At 41.9% G+C, this 24,711-nt stretch overlaps 1 protein-coding gene across 5 annotated transcripts in view; it reads left to right on the top strand.

Moving 5' to 3' along the window:
- LOC115577177 (contactin-5-like) overlaps positions 1–24,711 on the top strand; it is a 134,764-nt gene that overhangs the window by 1,899 nt on the left and 108,154 nt on the right. For 2 of the 5 annotated variants that reach the window (XM_030410094.1, XM_030410102.1), the window contains exons 5-9: positions 13,620–13,904; positions 14,538–14,789; positions 16,292–16,378; positions 16,450–16,566; positions 16,637–16,702. In XM_030410094.1, the coding sequence (XP_030265954.1) occupies positions 13,620–13,904; positions 14,538–14,789; positions 16,292–16,378; positions 16,450–16,566; positions 16,637–16,702 (807 nt within the window). Of the gene's footprint in view, positions 1–13,619; positions 13,905–14,537; positions 14,790–16,291; positions 16,379–16,449; positions 16,567–16,636; positions 16,703–16,939; positions 16,994–18,753; positions 18,823–18,906; positions 18,966–19,221; positions 20,010–24,711 lie in introns of those variants that run through there. The other 3 variants (XR_003983038.1, XR_003983041.1, XM_030410085.1) reach the window with 3 other exon arrangements.

Here is a 24,711-nt window from a genome sequence, read left to right as displayed (position 1 = left end):
GATTAAAAAAATAGTTAAGTATATAAAATTAAGTCTCAAAATCATGGAAAAACAAGCACTTCTTTCTGCTGTGAAACACTGGGGGCGTGTCAGTTAGAGGCGCTGGAACCACGCCCATGCGGCGGGGGCGGGGTACGCGTCGGTGTCTCCCCAGGTGTTCACCTTGTCTATCTAAACCCGCGGACAGTTTATAATCATATGGATGCTGTTATAATATGTAGTGATTGAGATCCTGACCCACCAAACATCCTGGAAAGTGACGGAGTGAAGTTGTTCGCACTAAATGACATAATTATACATAATCACCATCAGTAAACAGGACGCTGTCTGACTCTGTCACTCGCTGGGACGGAGGCTGTTTTCTGGGGGACAGTTTCCTGAAGTCTCAGTCAGGAGTGCTGGCGGTCGCGGTGATTTATTTTTGTCAAACACTCGGTGAGTTAAAGTCTTGTGACAAGTGTGACAAACGCTGTTTTGTGAGTAGAAATGTGAGGAAGAGGACAGATGCTTCTCCACATACAGCTGTGGTATTTGTTTTCCTCATATAAGTTGCTAAAGACAGTTACAGTTACTACGTTACTTTTGTTCGGTCCTGTAACGTTGCTTTGTGGGACATTTCTCTGTATTTAGTTGAGTGAAGGACCTGTGCAGTTATCAGACTGTCAGACCGACACGCCCTCGCTCCGCGCCTCCGGATTATCCGTTCACACTGGGACGGCTCACCAATAATGCGGCCCTGATACTACCGCCACATACAGCCGGTGGGACCCGCTGTCAGCGGGACGGAGGGGGTCGGCTGCAGCGGCGGCGCCCACATTATGCCGGTGGGATCCGCTGTCAGCGGGACAGAGGGGGTCGGCTGCGGTGGTAGCGGCGGCGGCGGCCACATTATGCCGGTGGGACCCGCTATCGGTGGGACCCGCCATCAGCGGGACGGAGAGGGTCAGCGGCGGTCACATCTCCTCGTTGGCGGGAGGAGAGGGTTGGTTCGGTGCCAGTGACCAGCGTCAACGGACTGTGCAGAAATCCAGACATTACCTGGTGATAGTTGCTAAAACTATCAGGGGTAAAGTGGACACTGCAGAGACGGGTGTTGGTGGTGATGTTTAACTCCCAACAGTACCGTTAGCTCCTCTTGACAAAATCGATCCACCATTTCCTTACGTTGTCATCTGAAGGAAACCTAAATAAGCTAACAGCGCCATCCCCCTGCACACTGTGGCATCCAGGAAAGATGCACAAGCGATGTGGAGGAGACATGACTGGTTAGCTGACTGGTTAGCTAGCTGCAAACTATTGTAAGCAATACTATCCACGACTTGAGAGCGAGTGGGAGAACCGCTGAAGCTGACGCGCTGAACGTATTTATACCACTTCGGCAGCAGGGCCGGGTTTATGCAAATCATATGGCCGCGTAACGTAACGCGGCCTTATGATTTGCATGATTTCTGACCCGCCCATTAAATCCTGAACACAGAAATGTTGAAAAACTGTTTGTGAGCCTAGCTCCAAAATTACATTCTAAATGGTCGAATGGCTTTTACATGTTTTTAGCAAACACATTTGTAGGAGACACTACTTTGATAAATATCTGATAATTAATCAATGGCGATTAATTTACACTCGTTAACAGGGCACCACCTCCGATATTTGAATTTTAAAACTAATCTCGGAGGTAATTAATTAAAACATCAACTGTCCAAGTTTGGTAGACAGATAAATCATCAGTCTCAAGTGAATCTTGTTTAATTTCAATGTCTATTTGCTCCTATTCTGAAGCAGTGAATTCTTTCCACGATCCCATCGATTTCCCACTTCAAATTAAACGTGCAAAGACAACGACATAAGATTAAATGTGTTTATTAACTAAATAAATGCAGATTAAATGGCATGAGATAATGATTCAAACGGGTGACAAAGTAACAGAAAGTGTGAAGACTGGAATGAATTATTGATTGGATGGATTCAGACAATGGTGGATTTTAACCTATGGAACCGTTAATTCGTAACTACGGTATTAATTTCTAACGAAATTATATGGGAGATGTTTTGGATTTATGATATATATTTGAAGCTTTCACAAACACCAACTCTGATTTCATTCACCTGTGACTCTTGTCGTGTGTGGAGTTTTCAGCCTACTTTTGTTGAAGAAGAGAGATGTCCAGAATCTGGATTCTCTGGGTCAGCTCCGTCTCAGCTTAGATGCAGAAGTAGCGTCTGTCCAGCCGCTGAGTGATGACGAAACAGCTTCCGCCCCTGGTGACGTATTTACCCGCACAGCGGGGATTCCGTCTGAGCACTCTGCGGCCTGTCGGCTTCGGAACCGCTGGAAAGTGATGCCGTCTCAGGTCGAACTTCCTCTGCCCAGCGAAGTGTCTCGCTTGAGAGCGCTGCAGGCTGTTCGGGCACGGTTGATTAACAATTCTGTTCTGCTGTAGACTATGTTTCTTCACGGCTTGTTGAGCAGCTTAACTGCACCGACTTCGTGATGGTTTAAGAATTATCAGAGTCTCGATAGAATTGGTGATTACGGAGCTCCGAATATATATTGAATTGACTTCTTGCGTAAAAATAACTGGGAAAGAAACGCCGGCCGGACAATCTTTCTTTGTTGTTGTGTTTGTTTCTTTGGCTTTAAATACTATACTCTAACAATAAGAAAAATTATCACAAAAATAAAAGAATCAATTTCGTTCTTGCTCAAATTTCAAAGAAACATCTTTTCAAAATAAGAGAACTGTGTGAACTATGTGTGTTTGTGATTACGGAAACTGATGGGGGGCACAGAGAAGGACAGCTATTGTTGCAGGTTAAAAGCAGATTTAAAAAGGTGGGTCTTGAGTAGTGATTTGAAGGTGGATGGGTTAGAACAGTCATGGATGTGTTTGGGGAGGGCGTTCCAGAGGGAGGGGGCGGCTATGGAGAAGGCTCTGTCGCCCCAGGTGCGGTGCTTGGTCCTGAGCAGGTGTGAGAGGAGGTTTGCATCGGATGATCGGAGGTTGCGGGATGGAGTGTGGTGGTGGAGAAAGTCTGTGAGGTAGGCAGTGGCCTGGTTATGGAGGGCTTTGTGGGTGAGGAGGAGGAGCTTGAAGTTGATTCGATGTGAGACAGGGAGCCAGTGTAAGTTTTGCAGAACAGGGGTGATGTGTTCATGGGAGCGGGTGTGGGTAAGGAGGCGGGCAGCCGAGTTTTGAATGTACTGAAGTTTGTTGAGAACCTTGGATGATGAGCCATAGGGGATGCTATTGCAGTAGTCGAGTCGTGAGGTGATGAATGCATGGATGAGAGTTTCAGCGGCAGAGAAGGAGAGTAATGGACAAAGGCAAAACCAGACACAAGAACACAACGAACATGAATCTACAGTCATGACAGTACCCCCCCCCCAAGTAAGTCAAAGTGAAGTCAGGAGGGTGGAGGCGGGTCAGGGGAAGGATCAAGGTCCAAACAAACAGGAGGGTGGAGGCGAGGACTGGGATCCACTTCAGGCCAGGGACGTGGGCTGGGACCCACTAGAGGTCGGGGACGAAGACGAAGGCGTTCTGGAGCCTGGCGACAAAGACGAAGACGTAGGCTGGCAGTCCCTGGAGGCCGGCGACGAGGACGAAGATGTAGGCTGGTAGTCCCTGGAAGCCGGCGACGAAGACGAAGATGTAGGCTGGCAGTCCCTGGAGGCTGGCGGCGAAGACAAAGCTGAAGGCCCACTGCAGGCCGGCGGCGTGGACTGGGATCCACTGGAGGCCGGCGGCGAAGGCATGGGCCGGACCCCCCTGGAGGCCAGCGGCGAAGATGAAGGCTGAAACTCTCTTGAGGCCGGACCGCTGGCTGGGAAACCCTCCTGGGTCTTGGCCGGACCACCGACAGAGGTTCGCAGGGAGCTGGTGGCCTGGGAGCTGATGAAGGGTTACCTGGTTGGATAGCGGGAAGCTGCACCACTGACTCTCTGTTACATAAGAATCTGTCTGGGTCTGCAAGAATTCGTTGAATGTTTTGTTTGTCTGCAAGTCGAAGGCGATGGAACACTGGAGGGTGAAGAGTGGACGCTGGAGGGTTAGGTTGGATGCTGGAGGGTTAGGGTCAGGCTCTGGAAGGCCAAAGATAAGCTCTAGAAGTTCAGGGTCGATTTCTGGATGGCGGCGTTTGGATGCTGGAAGGTGAGGGTTGGAAATTAAGGGCGAGGTTTGATTTCTGGAAGGCGAGGGTTGAAATCTGGAAGCCGGGATTTGGACACTTGAGGGCGAGGTTTGAATTCTGGACGGCGAGGGATGGACGCTGGAGGGTTAGGGTTGGACGCTGGAGGGTTTCTCAGTAAAATACATTTACGAGATTAGTTTGTCATTTGATGAAAGCTTGTTTATTCAGTTCGTTCAAAATCTATAAATTTCCTCCCAAAAACTAGAGTGCACCTTTTATGTGATGGGAAGTTCTGGAAATACTAAAATGAGGAACTGGATTTGATGAATTTGGCCAAACTTTTATGCACAATCAGTATATTCGATTATAAAAATAACAAATTCAGAGGTATTGGACGAGTCTGTTCTTGAGAAGTTCACACTTTTCTTTTGCATGATGTCACACTTCACACCTTCCATCTCCACCAGTGCCCACAGCTCCCAGTGTGAAGCTAAATATGGTCTGTTAGTGATGACAGCAAGTACAAGTACAAGTACACAGAAACAGAGAAAGAGTGATATTATTTTGAATATTTTGACGTGTATACAAGACGAACATCCCAACAAGAAGCAAGTAAAAGATGTGAGAGCTGTGAGAATGTCAACGTGTAGAACGCAGAACTGTTGAACTTCTGAAGACACATTAAAAACTGCAGTTTTGTCTCCTCACATGGCAGAAAGGTTTCTCTACAATAAACTCCACAAAGCTCCTGCAGAAGCTCCTGTCTTTGACCATCGATGTAGGTGATCACAGAAAATCGCGTGAATTTGATTTCAACTTCTTCTGAGTGATTTGGATTGAGACCAGCTGGTGACTTTTCTAGGCCACAAACACTACAATGGGAGAGTCTAAGTGGCTCAGCATTGATCTGTAATTGATTTGAACAAGTCAGGAGAGACACTTGGAGCAATTTTGAAGCAGTTATAGGTCCAAAGATCAAGTATGAAGGTCATGGTGTTACGAACCTAGAGGCCATAAATGTTTCAATAATCCTCTGCTACCTGTGATTGGTTGCAGGTGTGTCTGAGTGGTTGCAGGTTGCCCCAGGGAGCTGACTGGCTGATGCCTTGGAGCCATACTTTGCAGAAGGTCAACATCTTTATATCATAAATAGGGCCGGGACTCAATTAAAAAAAATAATTGAATTAATCAGAGGCTTTGTAATTAATTAATCGAAATTAATCGCATTTTAATCGCATATAAATATTTGACTTAAGAAAAGTGAGCAGCAATTTTTTTCACATGGATTTTAGTATACCATTGAATAATGACTGAATACAGAAGCTTAAGCAACAAAAAATTGTTTTTGTTTTTTCAAGACCAACAGACCAGTGCAATTTTTTTATATTTTTTTGGCCTTTTATGGCTTTATTGACAGAACAGCTGAAGATATGACAGGAAACAGGGAGAGAGAGAGGGGGAGTGACACGCAGCAAACGGACCCAGGCCGGGAATCGAACCCGGGTCCGCTGCAGACCCTCGGCACATGGGACGCGCGCTCTACCCACTGAGCTAAACGCTGCCCCGACCAATGCAATTTTTGCCATAAAGTCCAGCAATAGCATGCTCTTATCTACGCTGCCATCCGTCCGCTTTTGAAAACAAAATTTCCCATCCACGGGGCCAACCAAAGCAGTCTCATCTGCTTCTTCGTTCATTGTTGTTGTCTGAAGTCATGAACGTTAGTTGGTGCTCCAGTATAATCGGTACCCCTGAAACTCTTCCATTGAGAAACGTTCCGCGGTGCAAAAATAAGTGCGATTAAAATGCGTTAATTTTTTTTACGCGTAATTTTTTTTGTGTAATTAATTAATCGGAATTAACGCGTTAAAGTCCCGGCCCTAATCATAAATCCTTTTTCTTAACCATCTCATGTAAAAATGTATATATTTTGAAATGCTGGATTTTTGATTTTCGTCCTTATCATCATGACTCGTTGTTGTTTGGTATCAGTCCTATGATGGCCGTGTCATTATGGTGTTGGTGGGGTGGATGGGGGAGCAGTCCTGGGTGAAGAGCGAGTAGAGAAGTGGGCTGAGGACACACCCCTGTGGTGTGCCAGTGTTCAGGATGAGGGTGGATGATGTGCGGCCTCCCATCCTGATCCATTACTGATTTCTGCAACCAAATCAATGTTGATGTTTTACCAACCCTAACCAGAGCATGAACCCAGCTTTCAACCTAAACAAAGGTAAAGTTGAAACATTTAGTTTGAACTTCTGGTGATTGGTCAGGTTTCTTTGCACTGTTAGAAGTTGTCTAATTAGCTATTAGCAGCTTCTGTTTGGTGGGTACCTGAGGATGAACAGACAGCCATCAATGGATTACCTTTAAACTGAATGAATATACACTACTCACAATAAGTTAGGGATATTGTTATTTACATGAGTGCTTTTCCTATTTGGTCTGAATTTTAATGAAATAAGTAAAAGTTCCCTTTGATATTACTGATAATGAATGAGAAAATTGACAATGTCAGTAGCGGGTGTTTCCACCATTTGCCGCAATGACAGCTTGACAGCGACGTCTCAGGCTCCTCACTAGCCTCATGATGTTGTTCTGAGGCAATGCGTTCCACTCCTCCACAAGTGCTACAAGCAGTTCTGCCAGGTCACGTGGGGGTGGGGTACGATCATCCAGTCATCTGCCTCAGCTGGTCCCAGACGTGCTCTATGGGGTTCAGGTCAGGGGACATTGCTGGCCATACCATATGAGGCACTCTGACTTCCTGTAGTCGAGCTGTGACAATTCTGGCACGATGTGGTGGAGCATTATCATCCATGAACAGAAAGTTGGGGGTGTGCTGGCAGAATTGGGGGATGATGAGGGGTTCTATGATGTCTCTGAGGTAAGAACGTGCAGTGACTGAGCCATCTACAATAACCAAATCTGTTTTTGCGCTGACTGGTGATGCCTGCCCAGACTGTTGCACCTCCTCCACCAAAGGGAACCCTGGGGACCATGTTGACCTCGGCGTATCGCTCACCTCGCCTTCTCCAGCAACGCTGACGACCATCATTTCTGTGCAAGGTGACCCGACACTCATCAGTGAACAGGACGGTAGACCACTGCTGCATTGTCCAGGTCACATGGTCTTGTGCCCACTGCAAACGTTCACGGCGGTGTCTTGGTGTCAGTGGAGTCACCTGCAACGGTCGTCTGGCATTCAAGCCAAAGCGGTGGAGTCGGCTTCGAATAGTTTGTCTGGAAACCCTAGTACCCCTCACATCTCGTAACTGGGCCTGCAGCTGTGTGGCAGTTGCATAACGATGTCTGAGTGCATAGGTCCTTAGGTACTGGTCATCGTTGCGGTCTGTTACTCGTGGGGCTCCACTCCTGGGTCTGTCACGAACTCTGCCAGTAGTTCTGTGTCTTGATGCAAGTATGCTGATGACACTTTGAGACACACCAAGTTCACGAGCAACATCTGACTGCCTGCCACCGACCCGAAGGTGCGCTATGGCCAGGTGGCGCTGCTCGTCCGTTAAGTGACGTCGTGTGTTCATGGCTGTTTGAATGATGAACTTGGAATGACTTACTGACAATACCAGCTTTTTATACCCACAGAATGTTGAAATTGATGCCACATTGAAAAGGGTTGTCTTTTAGTTTTTTGGTATTGGCCCCAATATGTAAGGCACACTGTACACAGTGAGACCATTACGTGGAAAACACAAAATGAGGTGTGTCTATCACCCCAATACAATTGCCTCCCTATCCCAAAACTCTCTGAAGTGAAACAAACACCGTATGTATGAAATCCACTGAGTCTCTCACAATATCCCTAACTTATTGTGAGTAGTGTATATGGTGGCCACTTTATTCGGTACACCTGAACCTATAACCCAATCACCAGAACCCACAGACATGTTGAACCTTCACGTTTCTTCTTGTTTCTATGCTGTGGCATCACTTTGCTCATGTTCTGGTGCCGTTCAGACACAATAAGCGTTGACTTTCTCTCCGACTCTGCAGCCCTCACCCAGCCCGTACACCACCACCGTCCTTAAAGTCCACTTCCTGACATGAAAGTCAGCTCATATACAAGCGTGTAGGAACACAAGTCTTTGTCTCTGCATCTTAAATTGGTCTCATTTCAGCCATGATTACCTTTAACCCAAATCGACTCCTTTTTCCAGCATATGGGACTGAAAGCCCCCATATCCTGGCCTGGCAAAATCCTCTTCTCTCCACGAGTGGGAAGATGTTGTTTTTCTTGCAATAAACAGATCACCAGAGACTTTCTTTTAGTAATTTACAACGACTAAGCACATCTGGTCTGTTCCCCTTCCTCCAAAGAAGATGAACCCCTTTTCCTCAGGTCAAACAAGGTCAAGCCCAATAGAGTTTTCTTTGGTCACACCAAAAGGAAGGAGGACTGGTTTCTAACATAGATGTGGTGATTTAAGATGTCTTACTAATCTACGTGTCTCTCCGTCTAGAACATTCTCCAGTGGGGGAAGGCTTAATGGGAAACCTAATCTGTGTGTTCTTCTCCTCACATGTCCAACTGTTATTTACGACCGTTGTTGTTCCTGGGTCTGACATACCAATCCCCCTTGCAGTCTATCCTCACCCAAATTCAAATAAGTCCTAAATAACTAATAACCTGCAATCTCAATTTCTTAATTTTAGCAGATTCCAAAATAGCGTAAGAAGGTCATACAATAGATCTTTCCCATGTTATTGTCAAGCCCAAATGAAGTTTATTACTCAATAAGTTTGAGGTCAACAGAAACCACCCCTCCCCTTTGTTGATGGAGGAGAGACTTGAAGATCATCATTCCTTGTGTAATACTTGTGTTATTTGCCAGTTAAATGTCTGACATGTTTTGTTAAGATAGAACTACAAGGAATATGTATAAGTCCTTGGTTCTACGGTGTATTGTATACTTTATTGTTATATGTTGTATACTTTGGTGCTTCATGTCTTAATCAGGTTATGATTCTCTTGAATGACAAATGATCATTATCATGTTGCATCTTTTCACAAAGGCAAAAATTCGACTTTTAAGATGGTGAAGTTTCGGGAAGATTAAAACACGATTTCAAAACATTAAATCCAATAGTATAGTTAGATTAACTTTTTGGGAGCCTCAACTCAGATCACAGGAGGTGTGACACTGTCAGCCGGCTCCCGTTCATTCTGACTGCTGCAGTTCATAAAACAGACACTCTCCCCTTCTCTCACTCTCTTTTTCTCCAGGTTCTCTCCCTGTTCTCTTCTCCCCCTGCTTCTTCTCCTTCTTCTCTTCACTTCTTTGTGTCGGGTCGGGGTTTTAAGGGAAGACTATGGATAAGGGAAGGTGGACCCAAATGCAGTTAAGCACGGGAGGCAAGGATACGGGGAAACAAAAGGCGAGCTTTATTTCAAAGCTGAACACAAAAATAGCAGCAGACAAAACAGGGGCAAGAGGCAAAGTAGCAACAAAAACTGCAAGGCAAAGTAGCAACTAAAAGGCAAGACAAAGTACAAAGAAAAAGGCAAAGTTCAAATCAAACATGGAGAAATACAAAACTCAAATCCAAAAACACATACCGTGGGGGAACAAGGAACAGACAGGAGCAGGCACATGAACTGGAGCATGGACAAAGACGGATGCTGACAAGAACAATGACCAGACAAGGAGTGAAGGGAACACAGAGACTAAATACACAGACACTGATGACAAGACGAGGAACAGGTGAGGTGGACCAACAGGTGAGGTAACGAAGGGGAGGAGCACATGAGGACATGAAGGGAACAAAGCTATAGACAGAGGGAGCCAGAGGGAACATAGGAAAATACACAGGAGAACTTAAAGGACACATGAGGGCATGGGAAAAACAAAAGACACAAGACAAGATACAAGGACATGGAAAACAAATACAAGAAACCACAAGACAAAACCAGACACAAGAACACAACGAACAAGAATCTACAGTCATGACACTTTGTTTTTCATTTTTATTTCTATTTTTAAAGTAATCTTTACTTTTATTCTTGCAACAAGTTCTAAGACAAGCAAACTGAATCCCTACTTTAAGTGTTTTACTTTAATCCAAGTTTTAATAGAACAAATTCTTTTCTTTTTGATTTTTGATTTTATACTGTTAAAGTATCACCGCCTGATTCAGAAGAAATTGAATTAGTTTCAGAATCAGAACTTAAGTACCACTACTTGAAACCACCAAGAAAAGTCTTTTTCAAGACTGTGATCATCTGATGAAGAACGTTGCAAGCCTTGCAAGGAGTCTCCAACAAAAAGAGACTTTGTGTGCTCCCAGCTGAGACCGACTCTGCCCCCAGCGCTCCCAAGGCGGAAACCCCGCTGGGCCTTCGGACCAAGAGTTCCACAACAGAGTACCGGCCTTCCCTCTGGCTACTGGACCGACGCGCCGTGCCGTAGTCCAACCCAGAACTCTCAAGAACATCAAACTTCAGTGCCTCCTGACTCCCAGACAAAACCGGCTGAACGTCTTCATGCAGCTGGATCCACACACGTGAGAATGAGTGGTGTCTAAAGTTCTGACTTCTGTCAAAGTTCTGACTTCTGTCTAAGTTCTAACTTCTATATTTTGAACTTAAGAGAATTAAGATTAGGGTCTCATAGTATTAAAAATTACTCCCGTAATATTTAGTATATATATAACCCGACCCTTTAACTTTACCATCTACCGACGGTCACCCAACGTTATTACTTTCCTTATTACAGTCTTTACCTTTTCTGTTATTTGTTGTTCGTCTAAAATTGTCATGTGTCATGTTTATTTTACGCCAAATTATTTAGTCAATAAACATATATAATCGTTTGTCTTTGTCTGGAACTTAATTTCAATATGGAGAACCGATGGATACGTGCAAAGAAGTCCCTACTTCAGAATGTTGAGACTGAATAAATTGATTTTGAATGGACTCTAACTGTCCAAGCCAACTGGTACAGTTAGGTGTTTGGAATAATGTCCTCCGGATTATTCCAGTAACTAAACACGGAGGTGGTGCCCCATTTACGAGTGTAAATTAATTACCAGTGATTAATTATCATATATATATCAAAGTAGTGTATGAGCAGTGTCTCCTACATTATATATTTATGGTGCTTCCCATGTCAGGCCCATATACTATCCTACACGTGTGAAAGTGACATGAAACGTATCATACGACCGTCAGTTCAGTATAGATGAGACAAACAAATCTGAACACGTGTAGTTTGCAGGAACACACATTTCCAGCTGTTTTTCCTCTGTCACTGTATTTATCTTAAAAAACACAGCAGGCATCATGAAGTTCAACGGGCACGTGACTCCAAACAAGCCTCAGTTGTTCCCCCATGAGGCCTGAGTGCACATTTATTTGCAGAATACACAAATCAGTTATCTCTTGAATGTTTTCCTGACTGTGGTGCATTAAAAACACCTTTTCAAACACTCTCCATCTCTCGAGACAGTTTCTTGAGCGGCTTCAGTATCAGATGACGCAATCATTTACTTATAGAACACATACAAGTTGATAAAAACTTAATCTTTCTCTTGAATCTGTAATAACTGTCTGACATCTGATGTAACTGTGTTACTGACGAATAGAAAGCATTGGTGTTTATTAGTCAAACAAAGAGAGACACAGATAAAGACTCTATAGCTTTGTGCTGTTATAGGAACATGTGTGAACACTAGTGATGTGTCTTCCGTGCCGAGGCTTCGAAGTGTGTGTCCAGTAGTCCAGGAAGATTTTTGTGAAGTGCGTATCGAGGCTTGTGTGTCGATGACGTATGTAGTGACGTTCGAAGCCTCGCGAGCCGGCTGTACCACGTGACTGATTCAGGTTTGCGGCTTTGGCGTATGATTCGAAATATGAGGGGCAACGAAACGCAATGGAGGTCCCCCATCACCTCAAATCCTTTCAAAAAACATTGGGCTTTGCGCACAGGTAGTTGAGTGGTTAGAGCGTATGTCACAAACGCAGCGGACCCCGGTTCGAATCCCGGCCGGAGTACCTTTGCTGCATGTCACATGCCCTCTCTCTCCCATATTTCCAATCTATCTGCTGTCATAAATAAAGGTGTCTATGACTGGAAAAAATCTTAAAAAAAAAAAAAGAAACTGCCCAAAGCCCAGCACAGTGGAGAAGTTGTTTTTGAATAAAAATGAACACAATTTCCTCATTGTATGTGTTACATTTTGTCCCGAGTATCATATTCACATCACAACCCTCTCCCCAATTTGTTTCAACTTTCCCCTCTGTCATCATTCTATCAGAAAAACAGACACTATATTAATGAGTATAATATTTGTTTATTTGCATTATCATGGAAGCACAATTCAATCAAAGCTTCACGCCCTGGTGTCATTATAAACACTCTGCCTGTCTTACATTCATTGTCCACTTGATGGCACAGTAGAGCAAATAAAGCACCATGAAGCTTCGGCCCATGTGTGAACCAATTGGATGAAAAGCTTCAATGCTTCATGAAGCTTTATCTCGCCATCACTAGTGAATACCCAGACAGCTGAGTTCCTGTTCTCAGCTCAGATGGAAACTGTGGTCAGTTAGTCGCTTCAGTCTGAGAGAACATGAGGTTGAATATCTGCAGCTGCCTTCTGGTCTTTGTTCTGGGATGTAAAGTCACTGCAGGTAAGAATATTGTTGTTAGATTCTGTTGGGTGCCGTCTGTCCTTAGCATCGTTCAGAGTCGTAGTTTCATCGAGTTTGTGGTTCAACATCGAAGTGAAGTTCACAAGAAGTCTGACAGCTCGTAGTCAAAGTGTCATAAAGTGGTTAACATCAGTTCAGGAAGTGCATTAGAAGCTAGTCGCGATGTATTTACATAAATAAAGAGCAGAACTAAAGCTTTAACTGTTGTTCTCCAAACGTCTGACCTTCATCTGATCAGATATTTGATTGTTGCTTTTTTGCGGATAAAGAACCGAATCAGTCAATCGATCTTTATTTGTACACCAGCACCAACTCACAACAGAAGTCATGACACGTTACAAACTGAGCAGGTTCAGAACAAACTCCTGGATTCATTTATTCACAGAGATCCAACATTTCCCTCATGAGCACGAGGATCCAACAGCAGCGCGAATAAAACTGACTTGTAACAGGAAGAAAACCTCGAGCACAACCGGACTCAATGCTGGGTGGTCCGTCTATGTGTCTCGATCAAATCTGGTCCAGTTTCTGTCAGAATGCCACCAGACACACAACATAACAAGAACTCATTTAGCTGCCAAAGTAAAAGTTGGATGAACTTTAGTTTTCACTCATGAGGATATTTTAGACGATTGTGGCTGAAACCTCGTCTGCGTCTTTAGACTGAAGGTGGTTTTCACTCAAGGTCGTGTTCAATAAGTACTCAATAAAATGTGATTCTGACTCTGATATTAAATCACTTTTGATTTTCTTGCAGTATTAAGATGCAGACAGATGTGTATTTCATTGTAAAATTGTTTCTTTTCATTTGCAGAAATAAAACATGAAGTAGTCCAGGAGAAGCAGTCAGTCTCTCTGCCTTGTCTTCACTCTGTGGAGGGTGAAGTGACGTGGAGCAGAGAGACGAACGGACACAGAGTTGACATTCTTACAACTGATGGTGACAGGGACAAGAAACACATTCCTGATCCAGGCGGACGATACAGTTCACTGGCAGATGCTTTTAAATCACTTTACATTCACAAAGTTAACAAATCAGACTCTGGAACATACTTGTGTAATAATGAAGCAGCTGTGGAGCTGACGGTGATCCCATCAGGTAACATCACACTTTGTTTCTCTTCTTGTATCATCATCTAGTTTCTTAGCTAAATGTTTAACAACTATATATTTATATTACAGAATATAAGGTTATCATTATTCATAACTTGGACACTTAAGACTTAAATTCATGCCACAGTGGACTGGCAGCAGCAGGTGATTCACTCCTGATGCTCTGTTGAGAAGCCTGTTGTTGTGCTTCTGCATTCAGTGCAAACTGCAACTTTAAATGTATTGTTTTAACAACCGACAGGACTGAATGATATCGTTGGGATCTTTGTTATTTATACAAGTTATTAAAAGCTAAAATAACATATATCAGGCCTCAAATTAAACGTAAAGAACATAATTTTACCAGAGACGTACCGACAGATGATCTTTGAAGTTTGTTTTGATGTCCTTATCCTTATAGTTATAGTTATAGTTATTGCTGTGGACGGCCTGTTACTCTATAATTGTTTAAGTTACTTTATCTTTAAAACAGCCTCAAACTGTCTCAGCTTCTATCTTCTTCTCTGAAACCTAATCCAATAATTTAAACATGGAGGTCATTTAGAATATGTAAAGTAACAGGTCATGATCATTTTATGATGGTACATTAAATGAATCTTGTTTTATTTGTTGTGTACAGAAACAACCAGACTTGTTGCTCCAAAGTCGACCACTGTCACTCTGAACTGTCCTCTTGATGTTGGAGTATCACATGTTCCAACATGGAGCAAAGACGGGCGTGAAGTACAACAAGATGAATATGTTTATGTTTCACCTGCGGACAAGACGTTGACTATAACATTCGTGCAGCCTCATTACTCTGGACTTTACTACTGTGATGGAAAACCTGCTGCGTACCTGACTGTGATGGAAGCTGAGACATCTGACAGAGGTGAGAGACAAGAAGTCAGACAGCAACAAAGAAATACGAGTCAAATATTCATAGTTTTAAAGAATATTTCACAATTTCAGTAAAATAGCTTTTTACTTTTCTTGCTGAGAGTTAGATAAGAGGATTGATGTCACTTTCATACCTGTCTGTTAAATATGAAGCTCAGCTAGTCGCTGGTTATCTTAGCAGAACCAACATTGTTCTCCTGTAGAACAACGTGCCTGGTGTGAGTTCCTCTTTCTTATAATTACATCTGATCTGACAGTTGAGCTTTTAGCAGCGAGTCTCTGTGTGATCAAGTGATTAGAGGTGCTGGTCAGTTGATTTGTTACCTTTGAACAGAGGAAGCTAACTGTTTCCCCTGTTCCTCGTCTCTGCGCTAAGGTAAGCTAAGCTAAGCTAAGCTAACAGGCCTCTGGGTGTAGCTTATTTTTATAGTGTGTGAGTGTCTGATTTCATCTCTCTGTGGTGAAGATTTTGTTGTGTTGTAGTATAAATGTCCTCTGAACACTGAACGTACCGAGGCTTCACCTAGAATAACTCAACACCAACAACTCAAACTGCAGCTAAACCAACAAGAAGACAAACAGCAGCAACAACTGCAGCATTAACACCAGCAGAGAACACTGAGACACCTACAGCAACCAGACAAACAGGCAAGAAGGGAAAGAACAACAACAGGAAGATAAAAACAGGTTTTTATATTGATGAAATCTAAAAGAGCTCAAACACAAATAAAAACCAACAGCATGAAGACGTGAGGAGCAGTTATTCAAACAGACACAGATCTACAGTCAGTGCAGACATGTTTCTTTGACACTGTGTTAAAGTTAAAGTTTGTGGTCTAATGAAGGAAGTCGAGCGCACGTCATGCTCTGAATGCAAATTCAACTTACAAGAACACGAGAACGAATGACCACAATAATGGAGTGTGTCTCAGACTAGAAAACGTCTTCATCAAGTCACTTAGAAACTATTTAATTATATTTATAACAACAATATTAAACAGAACCATCTGTGTGATGTTCAACCACCAGCTGTTTTCATGAAAGACTGTTTGAATTTGAAAGGTGAAGACTCGATACTATCATGACTATAGTCTTAATTCAGTTTGATTTAGAGGATTTAAACACATCTTTTTCTCTCACTGAGATATCAGAAGTCAAGATTTAATTATAGATCTGAAACTGGAGGGAAGATCTAAAGTTTGAGTTAGAACGTCATTTTAAGATATTTACTACAGAGTCATGGATAATCTCTTAGTGTCAGGTCATTTTAACACAAGAACTTTATGATCGACTGTTGACACGTTTAATTGCTGTTATATCTAAACTCAATACAACTCAGTGGTCCATAGTTACTGATCAGAACAATATAGGAGATATTCTGAATTAAGATTTTTAGTTGTCATGAATGTATTGTGGATTTGTTTAATGTACATATTTAAAACTTGGATGTGATTTCCGTACTGAACTGAATCTTGTTTCTGCCCCACTCACAAGGAAAAAAGAAAACCACACCACCACAAACAACTACGAAGCCGACTATGACGACACTTACTACTACAACATCACCATCGTCAAGCACAGGTAGGTGTACAATGATGATCTGAAGTCTTACCAAGTCTTACTGAGTTATTAATTATGAATTTGTCTTCCAGTTGCTTCTCCAGAACAACAACCATCTCTCCCTTTGGTGATTGGTATCATTGTCCCCTTGCTCCTCATCATCCTCCTCATCTTCTACCTCATTAATAGACACAGGTTTAAAAGACGAGGTCAGTTTGTGTTTGTTGATTATTACTCAACAGATTATCAGTTCTGTGTCCTTCACACTCTTTTTCACAGGAACTGAGGAAAGATGCCACGTCTATGATGAGATACAGGGTGGAGCGGAGTTTCAGGTTACAAACGGTGAGAAATAAGAAGTGTTTCATTCTATAAAAAACTTCCTCCTTCCTCTTTCTGTGAGGATCCAGACTGATGTGAAATGAAATCCCACACTGATGGATTTGTGCTGAGTTTCCCTAAGTACACAGACGGTGGCCAACCTGATTTATATGACTTGAACCAAATAAGATGTATTAATGTATGTAAGTACCACTTCATGTATACAAATGAGTATTCTTCTATTTTTGATTCTTCCTGCAGGTGTAGAACGAGTCCCTGTACCTACAGATGCATTCTGCATGGTAGAATATACAGGTAAATAATTCAACATTTTTCCACCACTTTTACGAAATGCCAAAAAAAGTTGCTTGTTTAGTGCAGATGACCCCATGATTCCACCAGGTCTGCTACGCTGCGTATCTGCTCCGTCCAGCTCCGGCAGTCTAAAGTAATCAAAAACAGATACGCAGGACTTCTATTTCTGGCGGATGCCGGAGCACGACGCAGCAATTCAGCTGAATTTAGCACCAAGCAGACAGGAAGTCACGTACAGAAACAACCACTGCTGTGTCTCAGTTCAGGTCTGCATCCTTCAGAGGAGCATTTGAAGGCCAATTATGTCACAACGCTGCCTGAAGGCTGTCCCAGTCTGAAGGCTCCTCCAGATGCTCCTTCTTTACCCTGTTTCTGGAGGATGCACCGCTACGATCCTTCGTGGCCACATATATCCCAAGACTCTTTGCGTGCCTGAAAAAGTAGAAAGAAAGAGAGAAAATGGCGACATCACGTGGCGCAGATCGTCACTTTCGCGGGCCTGGCCAGCAGAAATCGTGACATAAGGGTAAAACATGTGGTGACACAACCAGGAAATGCTCCAAAGGCTAGACCATCACATTTAACAACGGCTGACGAGGTTAACAAGGTCTCTCTGAAGGACTCGCCTTCAAAGACCACAAAGGCCGAGTCCTTCAGAGGCCGAGTCCTTCAGAGGATACAGACCCTGAACTGAGACACAGCAAATATCTCAAAAAAGAGACAAATACAAGCTCTTCTGCTAATCCTTCGGTCGGGAACACTTCATGTTGTTGTTTTTATAGCACATACCTATAACTGCGGTCGCAAGTAGTTATGTGATTATCGCGGGAACTCCTCGATCTCGTGATGCCAGTTGTCCGACCGTACTCGGCGTGGTGGACTCAAAACACAAATGTTGGTGGAGCAAAACCAGACCGGAGCCGTAAGGCACTGGATACATATCTGGTGGAATCTCGGGATGAGAGTTCATCAAAACACAACACAATGTTTATTTTCTAGAAGTTCTTTATTGCTTGCAAGTGAGAGCATGAATAGATGATGACTGAAGAGAGGATATAAAACAATACACTCAGTTGTTACAGTCAAAATATCACATATGATCTCTCTCAAAACTTTATTCAAATCACCTCCACATCCATCTCATGATACACATGAACTTCTTTTACACTTCAACCATTGTTTTGTGTCAAACGTCAACCGAAGGTCAAAACACTTAACCTAACCCTAACCATAACACAGAAGAGGCTTCACCGACCCCCACTCATACTGCAACCACATAACTATCACAAGATTTCACTTTACATAAATAATAATGTATCTATATAGTTAAGTTTCATATGTAAGAACAATATATCAAAATAAGAAGGGACATTTGAACATTTCTCTCACAATCCCAAAGAACATTATGTTGACTTACCATCCCTGACATTTATGACACAATAGTTGTCTCATAAATAGTATTTCTTTATGTCATAATTATAACATTTGCCCAATGAACAAGAGGCCTAAATAGATAAGAATGTGTTAGATGAAAGTTCATACTGGTTTTCAGGTTACAGGACATTATGGTTAGGATAGAGTTTATTTTCCTTAAAAAAGTGCGATATGTAAGAATTGGCCAGTTGTTGAATTCATAATCACATAAAATAGTGGGCATTATGTCCACCAGCTGCTGCGGGGTAGGGCTAGCTAGTTAGCATGCTAACATTAATTGTAATTTGGTTCTAATTTATAGTTTTTGCTTCTAAATGTTTTAATAGGTGGATCAAACCCAAATGATCCCACCTATTACACCATCCCCGACCATCAACCGATGGAAAAGACGACCGGTAAAGACTTTATAGACATTTATAACCAAATATTCTGAAGACAAAACAGTTCATATTCATCATATTATCATTTTTTTCTCACAGAAACTTCTGGACCTGACGAGTCCCCGTACTGCCTTTCCTCGGTGGAAATAATAATGAAGGTAACTTTAAGCTTCAGCTCCTCTGTGAAGTTTATAACATGAGATGCTAAACGAGGCCGATTGTATTTTTTGTTATTACAAATAAAGCAAAATAAAACGAGAGAACGAACAAAGTGGAAATCTACAAAGACTACAGATGGGAACTTTCCATTCAAACAGCCATTTGAGTGTAAAATTTGAGATAACAGGAAAAAAGTCTACATCATCAAATAAAGAATGAAAAGTAATTTTTCTGTGATTGTCTCTTGATCCACAGGTTCTTCACAGCCGACTGACAACACGTACTGTTTACTGCAGAACCCCAAAACATCTGGAAAGCATCCAAAGTGACCAGTCAGCTGTTTGTGATGTCAGACATGACTTTGGTTGATGATGTCAGTTGTTTTATTTAAACTGTGAACATGTATAATATTTTGACTTGTGTTTTATGTAAATATTAGATAGATACATTTTTTTACAATTTTATTTATTTTATGTTTATTTTTATTATTTTTACAACATATTTCTAGATTCTTACCTGTTGAAACCGACCCAGTCTGCAGAATAAATGTTTGTACAGTTCTGGAAAACCGCAAATAACCTGAAGCTTTTATTTCTTTATGTTGCAACTTCACGCTTGTTTACGTTTGAATTTCTCTCTTGTCACAATGTTGTGCTGATGCTCTGGTTGGATTTGGACAGAAAAACCACTTCATCACATTGTGGTTTGGCTTAAAGTACCTGCTCTGGTCGCTACAAACTTGTCTGAAAATGTTCCACAGTTTCCTTAAATACGCCTGGTTCGGTCGCGACAAACACAACTACAGATGGCCCAACTTCCAGCAAAGAAATATCCAGTTTTGATGCCACATACACGGCTGAAAATGACCAGCAGTCTCTGTTAAAACACCCAGATTTGGTCACCAGAAACACGACTGGAGATGTACTGACATGTCCTTACAAATATCCACTGATGTCACTCTGACATCACAAACATCCAGTAGTTTCACACTGCAGGTGTATCCCCTCCACTTCTGATGTACAGGTCAGGTAATAAACATGTAATGTGAATGTGACATGGAACACTTTGGACAAACATGGTACGCAGCCTCTGACACGTTCAGACTTCAACAAATGTCCTTTCAGATAAGTAGCAGTCGTGTGGCCGCACCTATGGGATAGTCAACATGAATAAACCTATAAAATCCTTCATGTAATGCAACAACCCTGAAAGATGTCGTCAATAAACTGCCCAGTTCTGTCAGCTTAGGGTGATGATGGAGAAGTGGTTAACTGCTGTGTCCAGTGTTATCTGTACTATCCACTCTTATTAATTAACCCTTTCTGTTCCCGTCACATTAACAATACAGAGAATTATCCTGAGCTATTCTGTGTGTGATGAGATGGCGCAGCGGGACAAGGCATCTGATTCAGTCATTTGTTCTGATTATTGTATTTCATTCATTCACTGAAATGTATTTCATTCATTGTGATGTTGCTATGATAAAATGCTTCATCTTATGTGTCTATAGTTATGCTTATTTGTTAAATGTAGTCAGCAAATTCCCCTCAGCTGTGATTTAATCATGATGCACCTAAGCACAGTTGTCATCATAATAATGAATAACTGTATGGTTATTGTGCAAGACTTACTATAATGTACCAGATAGACAAAGTTCAAATGTATTTAATGGTGACATTACAAGGAAAACAGAACATGATCATTCACAGTAAGACAACATTTAGGCTCTTCATCTACTCTTGATGAGCCACTGTGTGACCGTTTGAAGTGAAGCAATTACAAAGTATCCAAATTTGAAGTTGTTATTGTGACAAAGCTGTCACATTCTGTTGTCTCTAAATATGAACTGTATATATATATATATATATATATATATATATACATATATATAAATAAATAAAAGTAATCAGATGAATACATCCTCTGCAAAAATACAGGCTTGACACGGGTCTTGATCCCCGGTCGTCTGCATGCAACTCGGCAGCAGTTCTACTGCTCTATTCCCTCAGCCCAAATGTTTTGGTTGACTAATATTTTGAACATCTCAGATTGAATAATTTCTGAAGGAGATTAATATGAGAAAAAGGCCAGCAAAGTTCCCATAGCATCAGGTAAGAAAACTGATCGCAGTCGTTGTTGATTGTAATCAAACATTAATGGAATTTCAATTTCCTCCACTTCTTCGCCGCCGAAGAAGTCAAACACCGCAAGCTCAGCCAGGTCACGTCACGTCTACGGGAAGAGAGAGTGTCCGACTTCATAGCAGCGTTTGTAGCCCCGCCCCTGCCGTCGCCAGCAGATCTCGCTGATGCAGTCAGGCAGCAGGAGGTCAACTTGAACGTGCCCATTGACATGAAACCCACACCTTGTTCCCGCCCCTCTCTCCTGAGCCAATGACATGCCGGCCTTCACATGACTGACACACCATGTAGCCAATGAGATTTCTAACTCTGACTCTGATATTAAACCACTTTTAGTTTGTTGCAACATTAAGATGCAGACAGTCTGGACACAGATGTGTATTTATGTTTCTATTTGTGTTTCTCCTGCAGCAATAAAACATGAGATAGTCAATGAGAAGCAGCAGTCAGTCTCTCTGCCTTGTCCTCACTCTGTGGGGGGTAAAGTGACGTGGAGCAGAGAGACGAACGGACACAGAGTTGACATTCTTACAGCTTATGATGAAGGGGACAAGAAACACATTCCTGACCCTGGCAAACGATACAATTTACTGTCAGATCCTTTTAAATCACTTCACATTAGCAGAGTTACCATCTCAGACTCTGGAAGATACTTGTGTAATAATGAAGCAGCGGTGGAGCTGACGGTGATCCCATCAGGTAACATCCAGTTTCACACCGTTGGCCTCTGAGTTAGACAGTGTGAGCAGAATATGCAATAAACAATATGTTTCTCATTATTCAGGAACAACCAGACGTCCTGTTAAAGTAACAACCAGCGTCGTTCTCAAATGCCTGTCTGAGTTCACTGGGTCACATGTTCCAACATGGACCAGACAGAAGAGTGGAACAAACATCACTGTTTACTCTCAGAATATTGAAACACAGCACATGACACACTTTCTCTATTCAACCGACAAAAAGACGTTGACTATAACACGAGTGCAGCGTGTTGATGCTGGACAGTACTACTGTGATGGAAAACCTGTTGTGTACCTGGATGTGATGGAAGATGAGCAGTCTGACACCGACAGAGGTGAAGGACGAGGTATTTATACTTTACAATCTGCTAAAAAAGAAAACAATGCTAACAGGCACAAAATGTCTCCGATATGGTGAAAACATTGGTTCAAGTTGACCATAGTTTACCTGATCATCTGGGATTGATGTGTGGGAAAATAAATGTATCATAGAAACACTGATGAAGAGGATGCTGTGGGTCCTTTTTAAAGATATAATGTGAAAATAGTAAGAATATTGCATTAAAATATCTAAAAACTACCAGATCTTTGTTGAGTTGTTCACTCACATCATCACAAATGTTTCCAAAAATGTTCAAACCAGAGAAATCCACAAGTTTACTCAGAGTCTCATTGGAACGTCTGTTGCTATAACTTCCTGGAGAAAGTCAGAGAGCGAGGAAGGAAGTCGAAATGAGACAAAACATAATGTAAATCAAACTTTAGCTCGTCTGTCAACATTTGTACCTCTGTCACAGCTTTTCTTCAGCAACAGTCCATAACTGTGTGTTCACCATCAGTGTTTATTCTCTCCTAACAGCCAGATATTTAACTGCACAACAGCCGTAAACTACACCAGCTACAGTCAGTGTGTCGAGGTCGACTGCTGAGTGAAGTCAGCACTCAGCAGAGACTCTGGTTCTGGTTCTGGTTCTGGTTCTCTCTCTCCTCTCTGTAGCGTCACGTTCATGAAGTAAAGTCCATTTCCCTGACAGTGGAGGTCACTTCCGGATCACTGCTGTAGTCAGGCTGGACAGGAGTGATGATAGATCACCTTTTTAATCCAGAAGTTAAAAATTCATCTCTGAGCTCTCCTTCTGTTGGATGAGAACAAAATCTGATGAGACTTTTTTGCGTTTTTTTGTCATTCATGGCTGGAATGGACTTAAATTTGCATCAATTAGCGTCTTTACATTTAATCTACACACGTTAAAAACTAGCATTCAATCTGAACATCGATACTTACACTCAATTACATTACGTGCTTATTTGGGGATTGCATCATGGGAAATGTAGTTTAACACAGTTCAGCATCATGTCTGTCTCTAATTAATTATTAATTTAATTTACCTTCCAGCTGCTGTGTTGGTCCTTGCAGTGCTCGTCCTCCTCCTCCTTATCGTGGTCATCACTTGGAGATGCAGCATCAGAAGACGAGGTAAACGATGGACGTCACAGAACTGTAGCATCGTAAACACATTAATGGAATAGTAGATTTAATCACAGTGGTTGTAGAAGTAACATCTCTGGTTGAAACGACTGTATATCGTCATGTTTCAGTTGTTATTTGACACTAATTCTGTGATCAGCTTTCGATCACTGTGCACTGAATTAATAATCTTGTCACATTCATGTTTTTGTTCAGGAGGAAGAGGAGAACAAACGGACGAGGTCGTCTATGCTGAGACATCAGATATTCCTGTGTTTGAATCAGCACAGGGTGAGAAATGAGAAAAAATATCCCTGAATTTAAAGACTGTGACTGTGTCCAAAAAGTCAGTTAAACAGTTAAATGTTTTTTAATTTCCAGTTGGATCAAACCAAGAGCTCACGTACTCCGTCATCCAGAGCATTCCAGCGCCGCAACACGGTAAACAACGAGCTGTTATCTGAATCGTTAGCTGCTGAAACACAGTCTGACCTTAATTCACTGATGTGATGTATGTTTAGTTATTTATACTGCACATATTTATATTTATCTCTCTGTACAGCGACACCTCGGCCCAACGAGACTGTTTATTCTCAGGTCAACTAAAGCTGTCATCAGGAGTGAAGGTATTTATCTATGTAATGTGGAGCAGATGTAATAATAAACTACAGCTGCAACTAAATGTTGGTTTCAAAGTTGTCAAAACAGCAGATTTTTTTTTTCTGCAATTTGCAATCTTTAAATTCTTCTAATGTCTAATGGGAGAAAGAGAGCAATAAATGATTTGGTGGTTTTGAAGATTAACTGATGATCAAAATAGGCGTTGATCTATGAATTTTACTCTTAATTTTTATTTAAGTTTGTTAAACTAATTGATTTTTAGCTCTGAACATCTTCTTGTTTATGTGCTGGGACACAAAAACAGTGTGAGGGAAAAGTAAGCAAAGAGTCAGGCAGCTAAACAACATTGGTCAGGATCAGATCAGATAGAAACTATCAGCATAAGTCTTATTGTTTTTGTTGTTGTTGCTAACATGCTAACAAACAGTTGGCGTAGAGTCAGTTTATCATTGCCATAGAGTCAGTTTATTGGATTATTGAGCTTGTTTCTTGTTTGGTTCATTCAGCTGCCTTTCTGTACTATTTCTCGATCCACAGGTATGACACAGATGAATGACTCCTGAAAAATTAACTCCTATTTTTTAAATAATTAGCTACTTCTGCAAGAGTTACGTTTTTTTGTTTTTTTTTTTAATTGTCAAGAAAAATATGTAAAAGAAAATGTACTCATGTTAATTTTATAGTGTTTTTTTCAAAACAGGCTCTGGTTTTACAAAAAAAGGCATTTCGGGAATGTTTGACATTTTGTTTGATTTAAGAAAAAACTGCTGAAAAA

Source organism: Sparus aurata, chromosome 3 (genome assembly GCF_900880675.1).
Source record: "Sparus aurata chromosome 3, fSpaAur1.1, whole genome shotgun sequence".
In the NCBI taxonomy this organism is placed as follows: Eukaryota; Metazoa; Chordata; class Actinopteri; order Spariformes; family Sparidae; genus Sparus; species Sparus aurata.
This window is presented reverse-complemented; position numbering and strand designations above follow the sequence as displayed.